The sequence below is a fragment of the Coregonus lavaretus genome (assembly GCF_964263955.1).
Source record: "Coregonus lavaretus genome assembly, chromosome: 3".
NCBI classification, from domain to species: Eukaryota; Metazoa; Chordata; class Actinopteri; order Salmoniformes; family Salmonidae; genus Coregonus; species Coregonus lavaretus.
Genome location: NC_139990.1, coordinates 52,560,755 through 52,583,237, shown reverse-complemented (window position 1 = coordinate 52,583,237; position 22,483 = coordinate 52,560,755). Strand labels below are relative to the sequence as shown.

Genomic DNA, 22,483 nt, shown 5'->3' with positions numbered 1-22,483 from the left:
TGATCTCAAGGCAGCTGGGACCATAGTCACCAAGAAAACAATTGGTAACACACTACGCCGTGAAGGACTGAAATCCTGCAGCGCCCGCAAGGTCCCCCTGCTCAAGAAAGCACCATGTATATGTGCTTTCTTGAGCAGGGGGACCTTGCGGGCGCTGCAGGATTTCAGTCCTTCACGGCGTAGTGTGTTACCAATTGTTTTCTTGGTGACTATGGTCTGAAGTTTGCCAATGAACATCTGAATGATTTAGAGGAGAACTGGTTGAAAGTGTTGTGGTCAGATGAGACCAAAATGGAGCTATTTGGCATCAACTCAACTCGCCGTGTTTGGAGGAGGAGGAATGCTGCCTATGACCCCAAGAACACCATCCCCACCGTCAAACATGGAGGTGGAAACATTATGCTTTGGGGGTGTTTTTCTGCTAAGGGGACAGGACAACTTCACCGCATCAAAGGGACGATGGACAGGGCCAAGTACCGTCAAATCTTGGGTGAGAACCTCCTTCCCTCAGCCAGGGCATTGAAAATGGGTCGTGGATGGGTATTCCAGCATGACAATGACCCAAAACACACGGCCAAGGCAACAAAGGAGTGGCTCAAGAAGAAGCACATTAAGGTCCTGAAGTGGCCTAGCCAGTCTCCAGACCTTAATCCAATAGAAAATCTGTGGAGGGAGCTGAAGGTTCGAGTTGCCAAACGTCAGCCTCGAAACCTTAATGACTTGGAGAAGATCTGCAAAGAGGAGTGGGACAAATCCCTCCTGAGATGTGTGCAAACCTGGTGGCCAACTACAAGAAACGTCTGACCTCTGTGATTGCCAACAAGGGTTTTGCCACCAAGTACTAAGTCATGTTTTGCAGAGGGGTCAAATACTTATTTCCCTCATTAAAATGCAAATCAATTTATAACATTTTTGACATGCGTTTTTCTGGATTTTTTTGTTGTTATTCTGTCTCTCACTGTTCAAATAAACCTACCATTAAAATTATAGACTGATCATTTCTTGTCAGTGGGCAAACGTACAAAATCAGCAGGGGATCAAATACTTTTTTCCCTCACTGTATGCATCCACATCTACACTACATACACTAACAACCTCTCTCTCCCTCTCTCTCTCTGCTGGTCAGCAGCAGGTCTGACATCACTGGACACTGCTCTGCACCTTGATTGGACACACGTTGCCAGGCAACAGCAGCGAAAGGTCTCGGTGTGTATGTGTGCACGCCCGTGTGTTTACTTCTGTTTATACATGCGTGTGTGAGCAGTGTGTGAGAGATTTTATCATCATGTCCTTGTCTACATGTGTGGAGGAAAACTTATGAATAAAGAAGTGTCACTGTATATCTGATATCAAGCCATATGAATGATCATCCTGTCTGCCTGCCTGTCAGTTCTCAGAGAGAAACGAGTATATATACATTTGTGTGTTAATGAAAGAGAGAGGATGTCGGTGTGTATGTGTTTATGTGTATGCATGTGTTTTTGTCTGTATAAATGAATGTGTGTGTTTGGTCAGTGTATGAAATGTGTGTGTTTGCGTCAGTGAACGTGTGTGTGTGTGTGTGTCTAAGCCCCCGGGAGCTGGTGGTTATTGTATCTGACACAGCGGCTCTTTCTCGCGCCTCATATTTCTGGGCCGATCGATTCGTCTGACTCCCGACAAGACAATAATCGCACCTCCCTCTCTCACTCCATCACTACCATTATTACTGACCTCCCCAGGGAACGCACAGGGCGGAGGGTGGGAGAGCGGGATGAGGGAGAGAGAGAGAGAGAAAGAAAGAGGGAGAGAGAGAGAGAAAGAAAGAAAGAGAAAGAGGGATTTGGAGAGAGATGATGAAAGAGAGAGTTGGCAAAATGAGGCTATAACAGTAGAAAAATGCAGGAAGGAGGGAGAGAGAGAGAGACAGAGAGAGAGAGAGAGAGAGAGAGACAGAGACAGAGACAGAGACAGAGACAGAGACAGAGACAGAGACAGAGACAGAGACAGAGAGGAGGTAAAGAAATGAGGCAAAGAAAATGGTCTAGAAAAAGGAAGGCGAAAACAAACAGGAAGCAGAGAGGATTACATTTACATTTTAGTCATTTAGCAGACGCTCTTATCCAGAGCGACTTACAGTTAGTGAATACATATATATATTTTTTTTATACTGGCCCCCCGTGGGAATCGAACCCACAACCCTGGCGTTGCAAACGCCATGCTCTATCAACTGAGCTACATCCCTGCCGGCCATTCCCTCCCCTGGACCAATTGTGCGCCGCCCATGAGTCTCCCGGTCACGGCCGGCTGCGACAGAGCCTGGATTCGAACCAGGATCTCTAGTGGCACAGTTAGCACTGCGATGCAGTGCCTTAGACCACTGCGCCACTCAGGAGTTATGGATGGGTTAGGATGGTAGAGGGATGTAAGAACATATAGATTGAGTGGTGAGTTCTAGCAGAAAAGAGGGCTGAAAGAGAAGAGGACAGAAAGAAGGGAAGAGAGCAGGTATCCCGGTGAACGGGTGCAGCGAGACAGAGAGGAGGAGATGGAGAGAGGGGACAATAAAGGTAGAGAAACATGAGAGATGAAGGATTTACACTATATTCTTCCAATAAAGGAGAGAATGAGACAGAGGGGAAAAGAAAGAGGGAAAGGTAGAGGGGGCGAGAGAGGGGCGTTGGGTGCCGGATTGAGGTGAAACACACACACACACACACGCAGTAGCGTTGTGGGGGTCAGCATAGAGAAATGTTATTAAATTGTCTGCAGCACAAGGGCTGATTGGCGGCTGACTCCTGTGCTGCCATTCAATGGAGAAGAATAGAGAGAGAATGTGCCGCACTGAAAACACAGCCACACACACACACATTCACAGGTATACAAACAATACACTTACACCTCGACCCTCTCTCACACACAAGCATCCACACAACAGAGGTATACGGAAACAGAACGCATTCTCCCTGTCTTTTGTCTGTCTGCCTAAGTGTCTACACATAATGTGTAGTGTGTGTGTGTGTGTGTGTATCACTGCTGTAGCTGTCTGCTTTGAATCTAGATTACAATTACTGTAATTGGCTCTCAATTCAAGGGATTGCTGTTTGACCCCCCCCCCCCCCGCTTTTCCTCATCAATATACCTCTTTCCCCTCTACCTCTATCAGTACATCCATCTTTCTCTCAGTGTAATCCTTCCTCATGTATCCCCATCCCCTATTCCCCCTCTTCCTTTACCTTCTGTCCCATCTTTTCTCCCTCCCTTTATTCTATCCTACCACTATCATGTTCTTTGCTCACCATTCATGCATCCAATTCTCTGGATGTTTTACCTCTCCTTTCCCTCCATCTCTCCATCTCTCCCTGTGATAATCAGAGGAATAATGTGTCTTATTGTAGTCTTGATATATTCTGTTCTAGTTATAATGGAGAGATATCAGCCTTCTACAGTCTGAGCACAGGGACATGGTGTGCATTTGGGAGAGGAGAGAAAGAGCGATTGAACGAAGGAGGGCGGGAGTGGTGGTTGTGGGTTGAGGGGGGTAGGAAATTGGTCTGGCTAGCGGAACAGCTTTTCACCCCTCTCTCTCTCCCTCCCTCACTCTCTCCCTCCCTCACTCACTCCCTCTCTCTCTCTCTCTCCCTCTCTCTCCATTCTGCTTTGTATTCTGCTGAGATGACAGGGGGAAAGCTTTATTGCTCTGAGTTGGTATCGATCGGGCCCCTAGTAGGGGGGAGGGGGAGGGACGCACACTGCTGGCCCTTTCTCAACGACGCCTGCTTCAAATCCCACCTCAACCCCCTCCTCCCTCTCTCTCGCTCCCTGACTCTGAAATTCAAATTCAAGGCTCCTATTCTCCAAAGGGTAGGAGAGAAAGGCGTCTGCCTGCTTCCCCTGGCTGACTGAAGGCCTGAATGGAGCTTCAATCTGATAAGTCATCCTCCACAAACACAAACAACCAAAAGAAAGATGCATAAATATTTTTAAAAAGACAGGAGAATATATCACCCACTCATCCCTTCCTCCTCTCCTCAATCTTTCTATATAATGGTCCTTGCCTCCTCCTCTCCTCTCCTCTCCATGTTTCCATACTCCTTCAATACCTTTATTTCTCTCTGAGGCAGGTGAGAATTATTTATTTCAAACGTGAAGAATGAGCAGGCCCTAACATGCATAATTCACACACACACGCACACACAGACACACACACACAGACACACACACACACAGACACTACATAATGACCCTGGGTACGGTATGTCTCTCTAAAGCCCATTGAGATGCTTTATTCATTTTCATGCAGTATCCTTCTACAATTCAACTCCAGAATACCATTATAAACCAACAGATTCCAAATCCCTATTTTCTTTCCTCCGTATGGAAAGAACCAACCAACTAGTCAGAATCAACCGGTCAGAACCAACCAACCAGTCAGAACCAACCGGTCAGAACCAACTGGTCAGAACCAACTAGTCAGAACCAACCTGTCAAACAGAGGGACAGCTCCAGTCTGTTTATCCATTAAGGACATGCGTGGCGCTTCACATGTCACTGAGGAGCGGAACAGATTGCCTTTAGGGCCACCGGGTTCAAGTCCATGACCAGAGGGCTGGAGGGTGAGGGGGTGAGGGTCCACTATTCCCCGGGGGGGAGAGTCCTCTGCTGTCTCCCCCCAGAGCGATGCTCCTCACCTCTCCTGTCCTGCTGGCTCTCTCTAAGCCCTACTTAGGCTGACTGATCACACACACATATGTAAACCTGAGCCTAGCCTCCAGACTTAATGGAACTGTTTGAAATGGTACAGTATAATCACTGTCAATCAACTTAGCTAGCTACCGCTTTCTATTCACTATTCTCACAATATAACAGTTTTTAGTTTTACAATGTGAAGAAGTCTGCAGTGTTTTCATCCAGTTCAAATTCATCATCACACTTGCTGCTTGGTTGACATGACCAACACACACTATCACCTGAGCAATCTCTGTGTGGAAAATATGAAAAGATATATGTGCTATTTGAATAAACAGTAAGCCTAGATTTCCTCCAGCTTTTATATTAAGTCCTAGCTGTGTGGTGGATGTATGTCTTTGTGTTCAGTGATAAGTGTATCCACACACACACACACACAAGCACACACACACTAGGGGAGTAGATGTCTGCTACTGACATGAATACATTCACACATGTAGACCTAGACCTAATACAGCCCTGCTCTGGTGTCTGTCTGGTGACTGAATGTTTTATTGAACATACACTAGTCTATTTTGTGTGTGTGGGGGGGGGGGGGTGAGAATATATGCAGCACCAAGTCCAACTCTTTTTCACTTGTATCTGTGAATGATTCATCAGTTAGTAGTGACTTCCCTGTCAAGATAAATTCACTGGTTGGGAAGGCAACATTTTGAAAGTAAAATTCCTGAAGCTGAAATTTAAATGTTGGTTTGAGAGTTAGATTTTTAAAGGGGTTCTGTGTTGGCACCAGAAGACCGCTACAAAGGACAATCCAATGTTATAGCATTATAGTAATGTTATTATTATAGCACCAAACTCTGGCCATGGGAACCTCTAAGGCAGGGGTGTGTCAAACATACGGCCTGAGGGGGTCCAATCTGGCCCGTGGGTGGTTTGAGTATTATGTTTTTTTAAGAACTCAATATAATTTTAAATGACTAAAACCAAATGGAAACTGTGTAGAAATGATAATGGACCTACATTCACACTTGACTGTGTCCAGCTCACTAATAATCACCTAAATGGAAGCTAGGCAGTAAGGGAGTAAAAAACTATGGATAGAGGAAAATATTTGACACATTTTGACTGCCAGGATATATAAAATTTAAAAACACCAATCGGGACAAGTTCTTCCTTACAAAATAATTTTAAACTGGAAGAACTTGTCCCGATTGGTGTTTTTAAATCTTTGATGAAGGATTTTGAGGCTGATTCCCTGACCTGTCAATGTTTTTAATTTGCTGTTTTTGATATTGTTATACTCTTGTGAATTCATGAATGGTTTTTTACTAGATTACTTGTAGTTTTTCATGTTGTCTGTCTGTAATTTTTTGTAATGACTTGGTGCTGCCTATCTTGGCCAGGACGCTCTTGAAAAAGAGATTTTAAATCTCAATGAGCCCTTCCTGGTTAAATAAAGGTTAAATAAATAAAACATAAAAATAACAAATGTTCAGTGCGGCCGCCCCGGACCTCGTTGAAGAACGATACGACCCCCGGGCAAAATGAGTTTGACAACCCGGCTCTATGGTATGGCCTGAGTGCATGAAGCTACTGAATAAGATCTCTCCTAGGTGACTATCATCATCAATAGGCCTGGGTAGGCCTGGGTAGAACTTTGCAGATTGTGTGGTTGTTACAGGGGTCACTGGTCTTCCTGTTGTGTATAAAGTGGATTCCTGACTGAGACCCACCAGAGAACCATGGTGAACAACCCCACCCACACAGGCGCGGTCGAAATGGATAGAACGGAACTAAACCACAACACCACCGTATAGTATGTTAACATCTGTAGGGCAGGCGGGGCGGGCAGGGCAAACTCTCACAGTAATCGATGAAAGAGGGAGAGGGAGGGAGGGAGGGAGGGTGGGCAAAATCGGTTAAGAAAGCAGGTTATCTCCTGTAATTAGGCTAGGGAATCCCCGACTGGGGGGGTGGGAACGAGGGAAGACCAGGGTTCATTGATAAAAAAGAGAGAGAGAGAGAGGAGGAGGAAGCGGTCTATGTTTGGCATCGAGAGAGAGAGAGAGCAGACAATTATCTGTATTGATTAGAGCGGGGGCCGTACTGAGAGAGTCTGAGAAAACTATGACTAGATCAATAGAGACAGAGAGAGTTGAGAAAGTCAAGGCTATAAAAATGTCCCTCTAAGTTAATTGAGCAAGCTTTTGGTCACCTTCCCTGAGAGAAAGTATGACAGAGTGAGAGAGCGAGAGAGAGAGAGAGAGAGAGAGAGAGAGAGAGAGAGAGAGAGAGAGAGAGAGAGAGAGAGAGAGAGAGAGAGAGAGAGAGAGAGAGAGAGATTTGAACATGACAGGGGTTGTGGAAGTGGGGGTGTTGCTGTGGGGCCTCTTTTGGTTCAATCCTCCGCGACACAAAAACAAAATGGAGGAATGTCAGAAGAACAAAAGGAGAACAGAGGGGCGACAACCAACGCTGAGTGAAAACCTCCTCCTACCACACACATCATCCTACTACACACATGCACACACTTCCTGTTAACCCTCACATTTCTACAGATGCCGATCCCATCACCAGGCAACCCCGACCCTCGGCATGGCATCAGAAGTATGCTCACCAACACACACGCACACAGACATGCAAGTTGAAATGCAACGGGCTTGGTTTGGATGAGGCTGCTGTCCTTCAACATTTTTAAGTGATACACTGACTGAGGTTGGAGAAGAGTGCTTTTGGCAGATCACTTACTACTGAAAACAAGTTATCAGCCAACTTTATACTAAAACACAAAAACACACATAGATAAAACAATGGATCAGAAAGCGAGAAGGATTCTTGAGCCGACCTTTAGGTAAGGGCACAAAATGTCAGGTTTGACAAATGACCTTTTAAACATGGTGCAGATGTAGGGGTTCTGTACATTGTGAATAGAGGCCATTTCAACTGTCCTCCCTCCCAATAGCTATTGAAAAGATATTGTAAAAACATTACAAGTCTGGTTGTAACAATAAAGCAATATTGTATTTTCAGACAAATTGGAGGAATTTTCCTACTGGCAATTTAATTCCATTCTGTCAAGACAGTTCAAAAAGGGTAGATTGAAGCAGTGGTAAATAATAATACTGTAAGAAAGAAAGAAAGAAAGAAAGAAAGAAAGAAAGAAAGAAAGAAAGAAAGAAAGAAAGAAAGAAAGAAAGAAAGAAAGAAAGAAAGAAAGAAGAAGAATGGTAGAATAGAGAGAAAGGAGGAGAGAGAGAGCTGCAGGGATTACAGGTGTATAGTTATGCATGCCTGTCATCACAGAATCCCTCCCACAGCCCTTGGGAATGGGCACCTTGGAAACGGTCGCTAAGGGAACAGACTACTGAGAGAGAGAGAGAGAGAGAGAGAGAGAGAGAGAGAGAGAGAGAGAGAGAGAGAGATTAGGATACATTAGTAAGAAGTGGAGGGGGCAAAGAAAAAAGGGGAGGTGAAAAATTCGAGCGGAAGAAAGATGGAAATGGAAAGTTGGCATATGAATAGAGGATACATGAATAAAGAAGAAAGAGAGAACAGAGAAAGTGGGAGAGGAGAGGGGAAATAAAGCATACCTGTATACCTCTATGAACCCAAATACTGGTCTCTCCTGTGTGCTGGCCCTCCCTCCCCTGTACTGGTCACTGTCTCCCCAGATCCCCCTGGCCTGTGGCCCCCTTGTGGCGCCTGAAAGTGCTGCGAGGTTCCTTGAGGAACGGTAGTTAAACATCACTCACTGACTCTCAAACTACGCTCTGGTTTATTGATGCACTGGAGCGAGGCCAAACACACACACACACAGAGCTGCTGACATCCAGTCATGCACACAGACAAGTACTGTGTGCCTTTTTGACCTGAGTAAACTTCAGTTCACCCTGCCAGTTCAGACGCAGACATACACAACTCTTTTCACCTATATCTGTACCCACACTTATGAAGTCTCCAACTCTCTAAAACTCAAACTCCCTCCACCTTCAAAACAAAGCAACACACTATCAAAGCTCCATCATATACTGTACCTATCAAATAGCCTGCCTACTGTATATATATGCAATATATATTTGGTATGCATAATATAATATCTGATCAATATCAAATGCTGAATAATACATATATTGCCTTTCAGGGTGAGACTGGTAATGTAGATCTATGGTAATGTAGATCTGTGGTAATGTAGATCTATGGTAATGTCGGAGCAGCACGGTGAGATTGGCCCTGAACTCTTAGTGCATGGCAGGCAGCCATTCACATTCAGCCGCTCTCTGTCACCCGCCTGCTCCCTCCATAATGCATGAATTTACTCAACGTTATTTCATCACACTCATGCATGCACGCACACCCTATCCCCGTGCAGAGCACCTACCCAGCACAACACAAAACATTCCCCCACCATCCACAATGTGCAACCACCCAACACAAATCTATCATTCAGCAAAACATGTCCAGTTTCCCTGTTCGCCATCAGTGGGAAGAGCTCGTAAGCAAGCATTTCAGGGTAAAGTCTACACCCGTTATATTCGGCACATGTGACAAATACAATTTGATTTGATTTGAGAAAGATGCAGGCTAAAAAATAGGAGAGAAGAAGCATTCAAGAGGGAGAGAAAACGTTGAAAAGAAAGTGGGAGACCGACTGAATCAGAAGTCACTTTAGTATTGTGTGACATATTTTTGCATGAGTGAGTTAGTGAGAGAACACTGTAAATATGTATTAGAGTATCTCTCTCTGTATCCATATTTATAGTCAATGCCTTTCTCTCTCTCTCTCTCTCTCTATCCCTCTATCTCTCCCTGCGCACACCGGTCTTTAACCTTGGCCTTTGGTGACTCTGCTTATAGTAATAAAGTCAACCCTCCTCCTCCCTACCTCTCCCTCTATCCCCCCTTCCTCCTCCTCCTTTTCCCTCTCCCTCCCTCTACCCCGGGCACTGCTGTTGTCCACTGTTCCTCTCATTCATAGTAAACACTATTGATTTTCAGCAGAAAAAGAAAAAAAAGCCATGAATTTTAATGCCTGTATCTGTCCCTTCTCCCTCCATTCCCTTCATCCCCCTCTCCCTTCTCCCTCCCTTCCCTTCATCCCCCTCTCCCTTCTTCTTCCTGAGGGGAGGATAAAGAGATGGGGATCAGGAATGTGTATGTTTGTGTGCGTGTATCGTATGTGTGAGTTAAGGTGGGGGGGGGGCATTTCTCATTTCCCAGCTGTGCCTCTCTCACACAACAGCCCCCTCCTCTCCATTCTCCCCATTCCTCCTTCCCCTCCTCCTCCCCGCACACTTGGTCCCACTGGGGAGTGGAGGCAGGGAGAGGTGAGCTCATACATACACATGGCAGATCGTCCCACTGATAGAGTCCTGTCCTCCTAGCATCCACACCACCACAACACCAAGGCCACACCGGACAGATACAGTTGAAGTCGGAAGTTTCCATACACCTTAGCCAAATACATTTAAACTCAGTTTTTCACAATTCCTGACATTTAATCCTAGTAAAATTCCTTGGCTTAGGTCAGTTAGGATCACCACTTTATTTTAAGAATGTGAAATGTCAGAATAATAGTAGAGAGAATTATTTATTTCAGCTTTTATTTATTTCATCACATTCCCAGTGAGTCAGAAGTTTACATACACTCAATTAGTATTTGGTAGCATTACCTTTAAATTGTTTAACATGGGTCAAAAGTTTCGGGTAGGCGTCCACAAGCTTCCCACAATAAGTTGGGTTAATTTTGGCCCATTCCTCCTGACAGAGCTGGTGTAACTGAGTCAGGTTTGTAGGCCTCCTTGCTCGCACACGCTTTTTCAGTTCTGCCCACACATTTTCTATAGAATTGAGGTCAGGGCTTTGTGATGGCCACTCCAATACATTGACTTTGTTGTCTTTAAGCCATTTTGCCACAACTTTGGAAGTATGCTTGGGGTCATTGTCCATTTGGAAGACCCAATTGCGACCAAGCTTTAACTTCCTGACTGACTCAATATATCCACATCATTTTCCTTCCTCATGATGCCATCTATTTTGTGAAGTGCACCAGTCCCTCCTGCAGTAAAGCACCCCCACAGCATGATGCTGCCACCCCCTGTGCTTCACAGTTGGGAAGGTGTTCTTTGGCTTGCAAGCTACCCCACTTTTCCTCCAAACATAACGATGGTCATTATAGCCAAACATTATAGCCAGAGGACATTTCTCCAAAAAGTACGATCTTTGTCCCCATGTGCAGTTGCAAACCGTAGTCTGGCTTTTTTATGGCGGTTTTGGAGCATTGGCTTCTTCCTTGCTGAGCGGCCTTACAGGTTATGTAGATATATGACTTGTTTTACTGTGGATATAGATACTTTTGTACCTGTTTCCTCCAGCATCTTCACAAGATGCTTTGCTGTTGTTCTGGTATTGATTTGCACTTTTCGCATCAAAGTACGTTCATCTCTAGGAGACAGAACGTGTCTCCTTCCTGAGCGGTATGATGGCTGCGTGGTCCCATGGTGTTTATACTTGCGTACTATTGTTTGTTCAGATGAACACCTTCAGGCATTTGGAAATTGCCCCCAAGGATGAACCAGACTTGTGGAGGTCTACAATTTTCTTTCTGAGGTCTTGGCTGATTTCTTTTGATTTTATAATAATAATAATAATATGCCATTTAGCAGACGCTTTTATCCAAAGCGACATACAGTCGTGCGTGCATACATTTTTGTGTATGGGTGGTCCCGGGGATCGAACCCACTACCTTGGCATTACAAGCGCCGTGCTCTACCAGCTGAGCTACAGAGGACCATTTTCCCATGATGTCAAGCAAAGAGGCACTGAGTTTGAAGGTAGGCCTTGAAATACATCCACAGGTACACCTCCAATTGACTCAAATGATGTCAATTAGCATATCAGAAGCTTCTAAAGCCATGACATTATTTTCTGGAATTTTCCAAGCTGTTTAAAGGCACAGTCAACTTAGTGTATGTAAACTTCTGACCCACTGGAATTGTGATACAGTGAATGATAAGTGAAACAATCTGTCTGTAAACAATTGTTGGAAAAATTACTTGTGTCATGCACAAAGTAGATGTCCTAACCGACTTGCCAAAACTATAGTTTGTTAACAAGAAATGTGTGGAGTGGTTGAAAAACGAGTTTTAATGACTTCAACTGTATGTAACACACACACTGATCTAGACACAAGAGGCTAACATTACATTGACCATAAAAACAGTGCTACTGACAGTGATTTTCTATTCGATATACTAATTGTATCAACATTGATGGTAGACTACTGATACTAACAATGTGTGGGATAATGGGAGGTGAGGGGGGTTCTCTCTCCATCAATCGTTCACTTTCTATCTGTCTCTCTCTCTCGCTCTCTCTCTCCTACTCTGTGTATTGATTTTGCTATAAGCGGTGTCCTGGTTGCGACAGGGCAATACAGACAGACAAAGGCAGACTTCATCAACGAGCGCTGAACACTGCAACATCTTCTCAATAATCACTCCATCGTGGGAGAGAGAGAGGAGAAGACAGGGAGAAACGGAGGAAGAGAGGGAAGAGGAAGTGTTATGTAGAGAGAATTAAAGAAAGAGAGAGAGAGGGGTATTTACAGCGATAATGTTAGAGTTAGAGGAATATTTTCTCAGAAGAAAAAATAATATGTGTGTGTGTGTAGTTTCCTAATCTCCCTGTTCCCAATTCAGCGTGTATGTTCAGCTGCCTAATAGGATCTGACTAGAGAGAGAGGACAGAGAGAGAGTGAGCGAGAGAGCAAGAGAGAGAGAGAGAGAGAGAGAGAGAGAGAGAGAGAGAGAGAGAGAGAGAGAGAGAGAGAGAGAGAGAGAGAGAGAGAGAGAGAGAGAGAGAGAGAGAGAGCATGGCCACACTAGCTCATAAGCTGCTAATAAGTACCGCTAATACCACTGCACAGAGCAGGGATCAAAGTCCTCTCTCACTACAACTCCTAATTACTGTAAACCTCATTAGGATGAGCTCAGGTTGGGGCTCACTAAGACTACTGAAATACTCTGACATCTTTAATTTAACTTGGTTAATGGAAATCAAAGAGTTTGGGTATACTGTATCGCCACGCCCAAGCTTGATATGTACTACAGGTTACTATTGTGGATTTCTATGGTGACATTGTACAGCGCCGTGTTTGAGTAGTGGTGGTAGAACTCTGTGTTTGCTGTTAGTGTATAATGGCTGTAGTCTCTATTGAATCGTAGTGCTAGTCGCCGGTTAATGAAGTGTCATACTATTGTGTAGAATGTGCTAGTGTGGCAGTCTAATGGAGCAACAGGTGTAGACAGCAGGTCTCCATGTAACTCCATTTGTTCCTCTGGTCTCCCCCTCTTTTCCTCTGCTCCTCTCCTCCGTTCCTCCTTTCGTCTGATCAAAGAACCTTCCATTCAATCTCCTCTCCCTCCACTTCTCCCTCCTTCCTCCCCCCGGCCTCCACCCCTCTCTCCCTCCATCATAATTTGACTGATGATTACACCTGTCACTCAAGGCAGCATGTGGCCAATTAGGAACGAGGGGTGAAAGAGAGGGGAGGGGCCTGGGGGGTGTGGTGGAAGGGGATATTTTTGTTTTGTCCATTTTTGTTTTCAAATCTGTTCCGTTTCTTTTATTATTTATTTCTTCCACTCTTATTAGAGAAAAGATGGAGCCCCCCCATCTCTCTCTCGCTCTCTCTCTTTCCTGGCTATTTACCTCTATCTCTGGCTGTCCCTGTGTAATCACAGAACCATTTAAACACACTTTTATACACTACCTCTGACTCACGGTTAAGAGTGCGACCGCTGCCCGTGCTTTTATAGGCCTTAATGTGTCCGGCAGTCACTTTGGCAACCAGGCTGTTGCTCCCCACACCACAGAGGAGAGTGAGGGGGGATGAGAGAGAGAGAGAGAGAGAGAGAGAGAGAGAGAGAGAGAGAGAGAGAGAGAGAGAGAGAGAGAGAGAGAGACATTGAGAAGGGTGAAAAAGATGGTGCCATGCACGGCGACTCAGCCCCACTTCACAAACAGACAAAGGGACCATGGGGTGCACCCCTTGTACAGAAAAAGGAGGGGTCTCACCCATTTTTTCCTTCCTAATCTTGGCAACCAACTGGTGAATGTAAGTGTGGCCAGTTCAAAAACCTGTATGAATCTACTATAGGCTGAATACCACAACTCTCCCCATAACTCAGAGAGAGAGAAAGATAGAAATATAGGTAGAGGAAAATGAGTACAATAGAGAAAGCATGTGGGAGATAATGTTCTATTAGGAGGACATGAGAGGGGGAAGAAGGAAGGCTTACAACAGTTTGAGAGGGGAAAAAGAGAGAGAACGAAAGAAAGGAGGGAAGCGTACAACAGATTAATTCAAGGACAGCGCACTCCCGTCGGGAGAAGGACAGAGGAGAGGAAGGACAGAGGGGATAAAGGAGAGAAGGAAATGTGGAGAGAAAAAATTGGAGAATTTTCCCTTTTTGTAAATTATTGGTATATTCAGTGTGGGTGTGGGTGTGGATGTAGGTTTGTGTGTGTGTGTGTGTGTGTGTGTGTGTGTGTGTGTGTGTGTGTGTGTGTGTGTGTGTGTGTGTGTGTGTGTGTGTGTGTGTGTGTGTGTGTGTGTGTGTGTGTGTGTGTGTATGCGTGTGAGAGAAGGCCCAACATTGGCTGGTGATGGTTGACGAAGATCTCTCTCTGATACAGCAATGTAATTTCCCCACAACACCTCACACATTCTTACATAGCAGTATCCCCCAACACACACACACACACACAGGCAGATAGACTGAAGGACAGCAGACGAACCGCAGAGGTTAATAGGACCTCTTCATAATCATAAATCTTATCAGCTAAATGAAATGGAGAGGAGGACCCCTGATTTAGGCCGTGCCGGGCTGGGGGGTGGGACCCAATCAAAACTCCGGACTTTATTGGTATTTTTATTATCTAAATGCACCGGCACACGGGCCAGTGGCAGGAGAGAAAACCACCAGCAATCAACAACAAAACAGACAGCGGAGTGGAAAAACAGCAATATCTTTGTTCAGTCATCTCGGTTGGCCTAGTGGGCCTTATTGATTTTTTAAAATTAAAAATGATTGCATTTATCCATCTAACCGGCTAAATCTCATTCAGGGTAAATATTTATTTGGGAGAATAAGGGACAGGCTCTAGTATGACTTTCTTCCTTTTTCTACTTATTTTAAAGAGGCAACAGTCAACAAATCTGTGTGTTCCACATACAATCAAGTCAACACGCTGAAAATTGATTTCCAATAGTTTCTGGACTTCTCTGATTTGTGTGATTGGACTCATGTGGTGTATGCCTCTCCTTCACCTCACACACTTATCAGAGGTTGACCAACACACACACGACGCGCGACCACACACATAACGCACACACGCACACAAACACACAGAAACACACACACTCAACCCTCAATCTGAGAGAGAGAGAGGTGTAAAAGCAGCATGTCTGAGGGTATTCGTGGTGATGTGTTGATTAAGAGCCTGGACCCCCCCTCTCTCCCCCCTGTCTCCCCCCTCTCTCCCCTGGTCCCAGGGGGATATGTCTGATTAAGTGGCCTGCTCACCCTGTCTCTGATTAGAACTAATGCTGGGATGTATTTCACTGGACACACTCACTGACCCACCATACATAGAATACCTCGCTGTGTGTGTGTTATTGTGTGTGTGTGTGTGTGGGGGGTGGCATGCATATGGGTGTGTGTGTGTGCGGGAGAAACTCAATACCACTGACTGCTGCTAATGGGGGACTTCATCAGCATTGGTACTACATTAGTCTGAGTCTACAACACACACACACACACACACACACACACAAGCACACACACACTGCATTCCCTGTGTATGGTGTACTGCACATTTTCTTCACGTGAACAGAGCTCTTGACTCAGACATCCTCTACTGGGGACAGTGAGGGAGGTTATCCATGTCAAGAGCATCTGTGTGATGCCATAATAGAGAGCTCTGTAACATCCACATGTCTGTTTTCATTATGACTAGCAGCATTCTGCCACCAGACCAGACTAGAGCACAGCATTACTGACGACTGACTGTGGGCCCATCATACTGCAATCTAATAACAGAACACACACGTACACACGTACACACACACACACACAGACACACACACACACACAGACAGATAGAGGAAGAGACGGAGGGAGGGAAGAAAAGATAGGGGAGAGAGAGAGAGGGGGGGGGGGGGGGGGGAGCAGTGGCCTTAATGCTATAAAGCATGTAGTATTGACATCTTTCTTGTGTCTATTGATTCCCCATTATGTTCCTAACAAACCCAGGTTGACATTTTGTCATTCGCAATCATGTTAACACTGGGGCTCACACACTCCCCACCACGCTCCGATCTATACACACACACGTGCAGGTTCGGACACAGACACACAAAAACACATGTAAGCATATGCACCGGCCTACATGCACAATCAAATAATTTCTCATACAGGCATACATACGACATACAGGCAAGCACACGTGCCGGCACTACACACAAGCACAGAAACAAACATATACTGTACCATTGGGCATACAGGATCTTGACACAAATATCAATGTAAAACTATAGCTTGTTTATTGACATACATCATATGAAACAGAAATGCATACACACCATAGCATAGACAGTAGATATTGACTACAGCAGTATCTGTGTCCCCATGGCTTAATGGCTCTACAGCCACAAAGTGTATGAAGCTAAAATAGTGGAATTAAGTGTGTGTGTGTGTGTGTGTGTGTGTGTGTGTAAAGGAAACTAATGTAAGGCTACAGTTTCAGTCCTATTCCATCATATCAAGCCCATTCCTACTAGAGCAAACCTGCCAGTCCTTGTGCAGGTCACATTAAAGTTTCATGCAGCGGTTAATGGTGATGGTCTAACAAACCACTTTACTCTGTACTACGCTACACAGGGGTGGCAGGTAGCCTAGCGGTTAAGAGCGTTGGGCCAGTAAGCGAAATGTCGCCGGTTCGAATCCCCGAGGCAATTAATCCCCAACAACAGCTCCCCGGGTGCCGATCGTACCGCTCTGATTCACAGGGGTTGGGTTAATGCATTCAGTTGTACAACTGACTAAGTATCCCCTTTCCCACTATACACTGTTGTCCCAGACACAATACCATTAAATATAGAACAAAACCACTATCACTGGGAATGAATGGCTACCCAGCTGGACAACAGTCCAACACATGTGTAATATGTTACATGATGGTTAGTGTGCTATGTGACTTGTTGTGTTGGTAGGTAAGCCCCAGAGGGTCTGAGATGAGGCCTATGTAATGTGGGAAGAACATGAAAAGTACAGGTGTGTGTGTGTGGCAATAGGTTATGTTGAATTGTATACGATAGAGAATAAACTAAATATGAGGGAGAGCACAGAATTAGCAACATATCATCCATCACTATTGTCACATTGACTACTATAGGCCAACAAACTGTACACAACACATGAGTACACCCTAATGCAGATGCCTTTCCTACCATAATGGCTCTGGTACAGATTACCCTCACCTCTCAGTCTCAAACTAGGTTTTCCTCTCCAGCCTCATTTTTCACTCTGTAATCTGCTTTTACTTTCACCGGCTTCTCTCTCCCGCTTTCTCAATTTTTTTTTATCTCACTCTAAGATTCGCCATTTTTCAATGTGTGGAGCTCGAAAACTCCTCCTCCCAGTACCCGCTCCCGCTCTCGCTTCTCCGTCCTTCCTTTCCTCTCCTCCCCCACCCTCTCCTCTGTGTGCTATCTCTAGAGATACACCTAGGTAACAGGTCGCTCTCGTCCCTCTACGCTCCCCTCTGCCCTCTCTCTCTCTCACACATCCCCTCATCTTTACATCATGGTGTATAAACACTCTTCTAGTGACAGATAGTAAATGAAGGTGGAGAGAAACTCGCCTTTCTGAAATCAAATGGATTTGAACTGATCTGAAAATTACACATTGGAAAAAGAGAGAAAAATATAGTCTTATACAGATAAATGGGTACCTATCTCTTTAAGAACGCAGCCACCGTCCAAGGTGCACACCAAGCTGTATTTATGCACCATTAAACCGTGACAGGCATTATGTGTATGCATTCTGAATCGTTTTAATACAGCGGGGAGGTGAAACATAAACGCACAGTGCAGTCATATGGTATTTTCCACCAACCCCCTCCCTATTGCCTATACACATACATACACACCGAGATCAGGGACATTACGCATACTTCCCCTCCCTACTGAGGAGAAGAGAAAAGCTGTATACCGCTGTTGTTTCACGTCTGGGCGGCTGCCTAATTCCAGAGCTAGAGGAAGCCACAGTGACACACCGGCAGTGACACACGGAAGCCGGGCTGGCTGCTCCCACCATGCGTCCTTTTATTCCGCTTCAGCGCAGATGAAACGCAGACGGCGCCCCAGCCGCCCTCCCCTTCCCCAGCCCAGTCTCAATGGTCCCGCCTTCCCCTGCCGGGTTTAGCGACCAGCCACGCTGACACCGCACGCAGACAAGCATCGGGACAGACAAACGTGGTCCTGAGAAATCAATGTCTGTTATGTTTAGGCTACTGAAATAAAGGCGTTATCCACACACACATAAACATTGTATGGAATTGAGACAGAGGAGGGCTATTCGACGAATGCCAGTCCAATGTCTAATTCACAACACAGATAAACACACACTGTCGAAAATGAGTGAAATAAAACGAAATAAAGACAGCATTCTTCCGTCTCCTCGTTCACGGTCCTTCTCCTTTCACCGTATTTTTGCCTCTCACTCCCCTCTCCCTGCTTCCACCGGCCCAGGAATCGATCTCCGCAGGATCGATAAGTTTGCATGAATATTCCCTGCCTGCCGAGAGGGTAGTTCGGGAGAGAAGGAGGCTGAGGCACAGGCGTACCGCGCCGAGGAGAGGGAAAGGATGGAGAGAGGGGACAGAAAACACACTGGGAAGAGGGATACATCACCAAGAGAAAAGGAACGTAAATAAACACAAGATGGAACCGTCGCGCATTACGCGCACGTGTTCTTTCAAGGGAATGGAGAAAAGGACGTCTGCGCGCAATTATTTGCAGTCTAATTTTAAACTATGGACTTATGTGTATGTTTATTTACACATTTAAACAAGGAGAGAAGAGGAGTATATTCCAGCCTTCAACACAGAAGTGCCCAGAGCACATTCCAGTTCCAAGTGGATAATCGGCACCGAAAAGCGCGCTACATGGGAGTCGTTAAGATGGGGCGTGTATGCATGACTGAGCCTCACCGACATGGCAAGAATAACGGAAAATGTCTTACCGGAGTCGGAACGTAGAGCCAAAGCGGACTTGAGACGCCAGGCGTTGAGGTCAGGGGCAGTTCTCTGAAACATGAACGGCACCGGCAAGGGAACAAACATGATCTTCCTCCGTCTTCTGGTTTTGTTTAATATAATTTTTCAGTAATATTGTGACAAGATGTTTCCTCTTCTGTGTATCTTCGTCCGTTTGAAATATATTTGGTATCGAACACTTAGAACATTCGTTGTTTGGCTTACCAGTTGATGGCGCGTGCACATGTAGGCTATGCTGGATAGCTCTATTTACATTTTTGGATGTGCATAGAACATATATATGGTGCTCCCTTGAGTGTGCAGCTAAGGAAACAGCCCAGACCCAACACACAGACGGATAGAACCACAACTGAACTCCCACTACTATATAAGAAGAAAACTATCAGGACTAATATAGTAATAATACTTTTATTATAAGCCTGTGGTTATGTCCAGATTTTTGCTTCTGTCTCTCTCGTATGCCGTGGCAACTGTAAGTAACCATACAATAGCCTAATCGTTCTATTTCTCCTATATGCGTTTATATTAGCATACTCTCAATGTTAGCCCACTGTTTTCCTATCGACAGGCGTGAGAACAGACACCGTAACAGTCGCTAATTTCTTAGCATCACTCACTGGGGTTAGCTTTGGTTTGCGCTGGTAAATAAAATGGATAATATTACAATAAAAACAGACGAAACCCGAGCCACGCTGGTGTGCGTAAAGGCCAACAATTATTGTTGTCTATTTGGATTTGTTATTTTTGGTTAATCTACTTTATTTGGTTTATAGCTGATCGCACTCTCTCACTGCCCCTCACATGTCCAATTTGTAAGTCGCTCTGGATAAGAGCGTCTGCTAAATGACGAAAATGTAAATGTAAAATGTAGGCTATATACACACACATTCACCCATACGCAGGCTACAACGCAGCGAAGCGTGTTTACAATATATGTAAAATAGCTGCATTACGCTAATCAACTGAAATAAATAAACATTTGGAAAGGCTACCTAACGTGCGAGCTTGGCCTACGCTCCTCCTCCCTCACTCCCTGTCACAAGGAAGTAATTAAAACGCAATCAATCGATAAATAAATAAATAAAGCCAAATGAATAAATAAAGAACGGAAACAACATAAAAATAAATCTGAATATCCGTTACGTTTCTCGTTCTTGTCGGAGCACTTGCCTATCTTTCCGTCCATCCGCCTGTGTGTCTTTCTGTCTGCCTGTTTGTCCCAGATATTTGGGAACCCCAATAGCTCACTCGACCCAGCTCCCTCCAGTATTCTAGTGATCTGCCACTACGCTGGCTGCAACATTGAAGCGAGAGAGCACCCGCTACTCACACATTACCCCCCCCCCCCCCCCCCCCCCCCCCTCCGCTCTCTCTCTGTCTCTGCTCCCTCGCTCAATCCTTCCTCCCAACCGCCTCTCCCTCGTTTTCACCACCGCTGCTAAAGGTATCCTGTATTGATTTCTGACTCCTCTTAATAAGACCATGCTATAATGATGCGAATGGTGATCATTACATTACTGCTTGTCTGGGAGACTGAGATCACACATAACTGGAGAAGCCAACCAATAGGCACATACAGTATGTTATTATACAGAACAAAAATATAAACGCAACATGCAACAATTTTAAAGAGTTTACTGAGTTACAGTTCATATGAGGAAATCAGTCAACTGAAATAAATCAATTAGGCCCTAATCTATGGATTTCACATGACTGATACCTTTAAAAAATGGGCCTCACAATGGGCCTCAGGATCTCGTCACGGTATTTTTGAGCATTCAAATTGCCATCGATAAAATGAAATTGTGTTCGTTGTCCGTAATTTATGCCTTCCCGTACCATAACCCTACCACCGCCATGGTGGACTCTTGTTCACAACGTTGACATCAGCAAACCGCTCGCCCACATAACACCAAACACATGGTCTGCGGTTGTAAGGCCGGTTGAACATTCAATTCTCTGGCAACAGCTCTGGTGGACATTCCAGTAGTCAGCATGCCAATTGCACGCTCCATCAAAGCTTGAGACATCTGTGGCATTGTGTTGTGTGACAAAACAATACATGTTAGAGGTGCACCTGTGTAATGATCATGCGGTTTAATCAGCTTCTTGATATGCCACACCTGTCAGGTGGATGGATTATCTTGGCAAAGGAGAAATGCTCACTTACAGGGATGTAAACAAATTTGTGCACAACATTTGAGAGAAATAAGCTTTTTGTGCGTATGGAACATCTCTGGGATCTTTTATTTCAGCTCATGAAACATGGGACCAACACTTTACATGTTGTGTTTATATTTTTGTTCGGTGTATAATACGACAAAAGTTGATAGCCTACATTTTTTCCCATCACTGCAAATGTTAACTATTGAAATGCATTTTGTTTAGAATGATAAGACCTATGATAAATATTTATATTTTAATCAAATCATGTTTGAAATGTTTATTTTTCTCTCATGGAATTGCGTGAGGGAATCTTTTCATGAAGGAATCTTTCAGCCTTAAAAATTCAGACAGTTAACACTTGTTATGAACCACCTTCGTTGGCTAATGCACTATAAATGCTTTCTTGGTGCTTTCTGCCACCCATATACAATGTTCTACAATCATTATAACAGTCATATGCATCTAGCCTATACGTTTAGGCAAAGGCATTGTGAGACCAGCTATAAGCATTTAAAACAAAGCATGGCTGCTTAAATTCCTCCCTGCAGCCATGACCATTACGCACAGGGCCTTCTTAAAAGGCTTCCATTCGGCTAATACAATTTATTCAACTTCAAAATTACTGACGTGTCATGATCTAACTTAATCAACATAATTCCTGTGACTCAGAAGATGCGACTATTCTATGTGGAGAAACGTCATCTGCTACAGGTAAGGTGTTTGACCATGAGCAAAATCCCACTCCGGTAAGGCCAGCAGAGGCCGTATAGCTACCGGCTGCACGCGGAAGAGCACCGGTTCAACCAACATCTCACCTCCCGCAGGCCTCCCCACAACATCTTGAAGTATTGCCGTGCACGTAGCGCGCGCCCTCTTTCTCTATTTCATCGCCTCACCTCCCTCATGCCAGACCGATATTTAACACGTTGTCAATTACCACGCTATGCACTAGATTATTGTCGATATAGATTTTTAAACAGAAAAATCTATTCAAACATCTAAGTCAATACGGGCAAATCAATAGCATTGAGTAAGACCTCTGCCCCCCACACACCTCACAGTCTATAGGCCTCTTGTTACCAGTTAAATATGAAATGTTAAACTTTATGACTGATTAATTTTTAAAAACATAGGCCTATCGATATAGTCATAAAATATGTTTATTATTAATATTAATATTACTACAATTACTATTTTTATTATTATGATGATTATTATGATTATTCCTTCAACCTTTTGGTTTCACGGCAGGCCTGGGATATGTGCTAGTTTCTAACTATGAGAAATGTGTCCTCTTTCCAGCCGT

At 44.7% G+C, this 22,483-nt stretch overlaps 1 protein-coding gene across 1 annotated transcript in view; it reads right to left on the bottom strand.

Moving 5' to 3' along the window:
• The window catches only part of LOC311107894 (POU domain, class 2, transcription factor 2-like), a gene marked incomplete at both ends in the record, with an annotated part of 40,301 nt that extends 21,224 nt beyond the window's left edge, over positions 1-19,077 (bottom strand). The window contains one exon of the mRNA XM_084150485.1: positions 18,978-19,077. Within this exon, the coding sequence (XP_084006611.1) occupies positions 18,978-19,077 (100 nt within the window). The remainder of the gene's footprint in view (positions 1-18,977) is intronic.
• Positions 19,078-22,483: the final 3,406 nt, after the last annotated feature.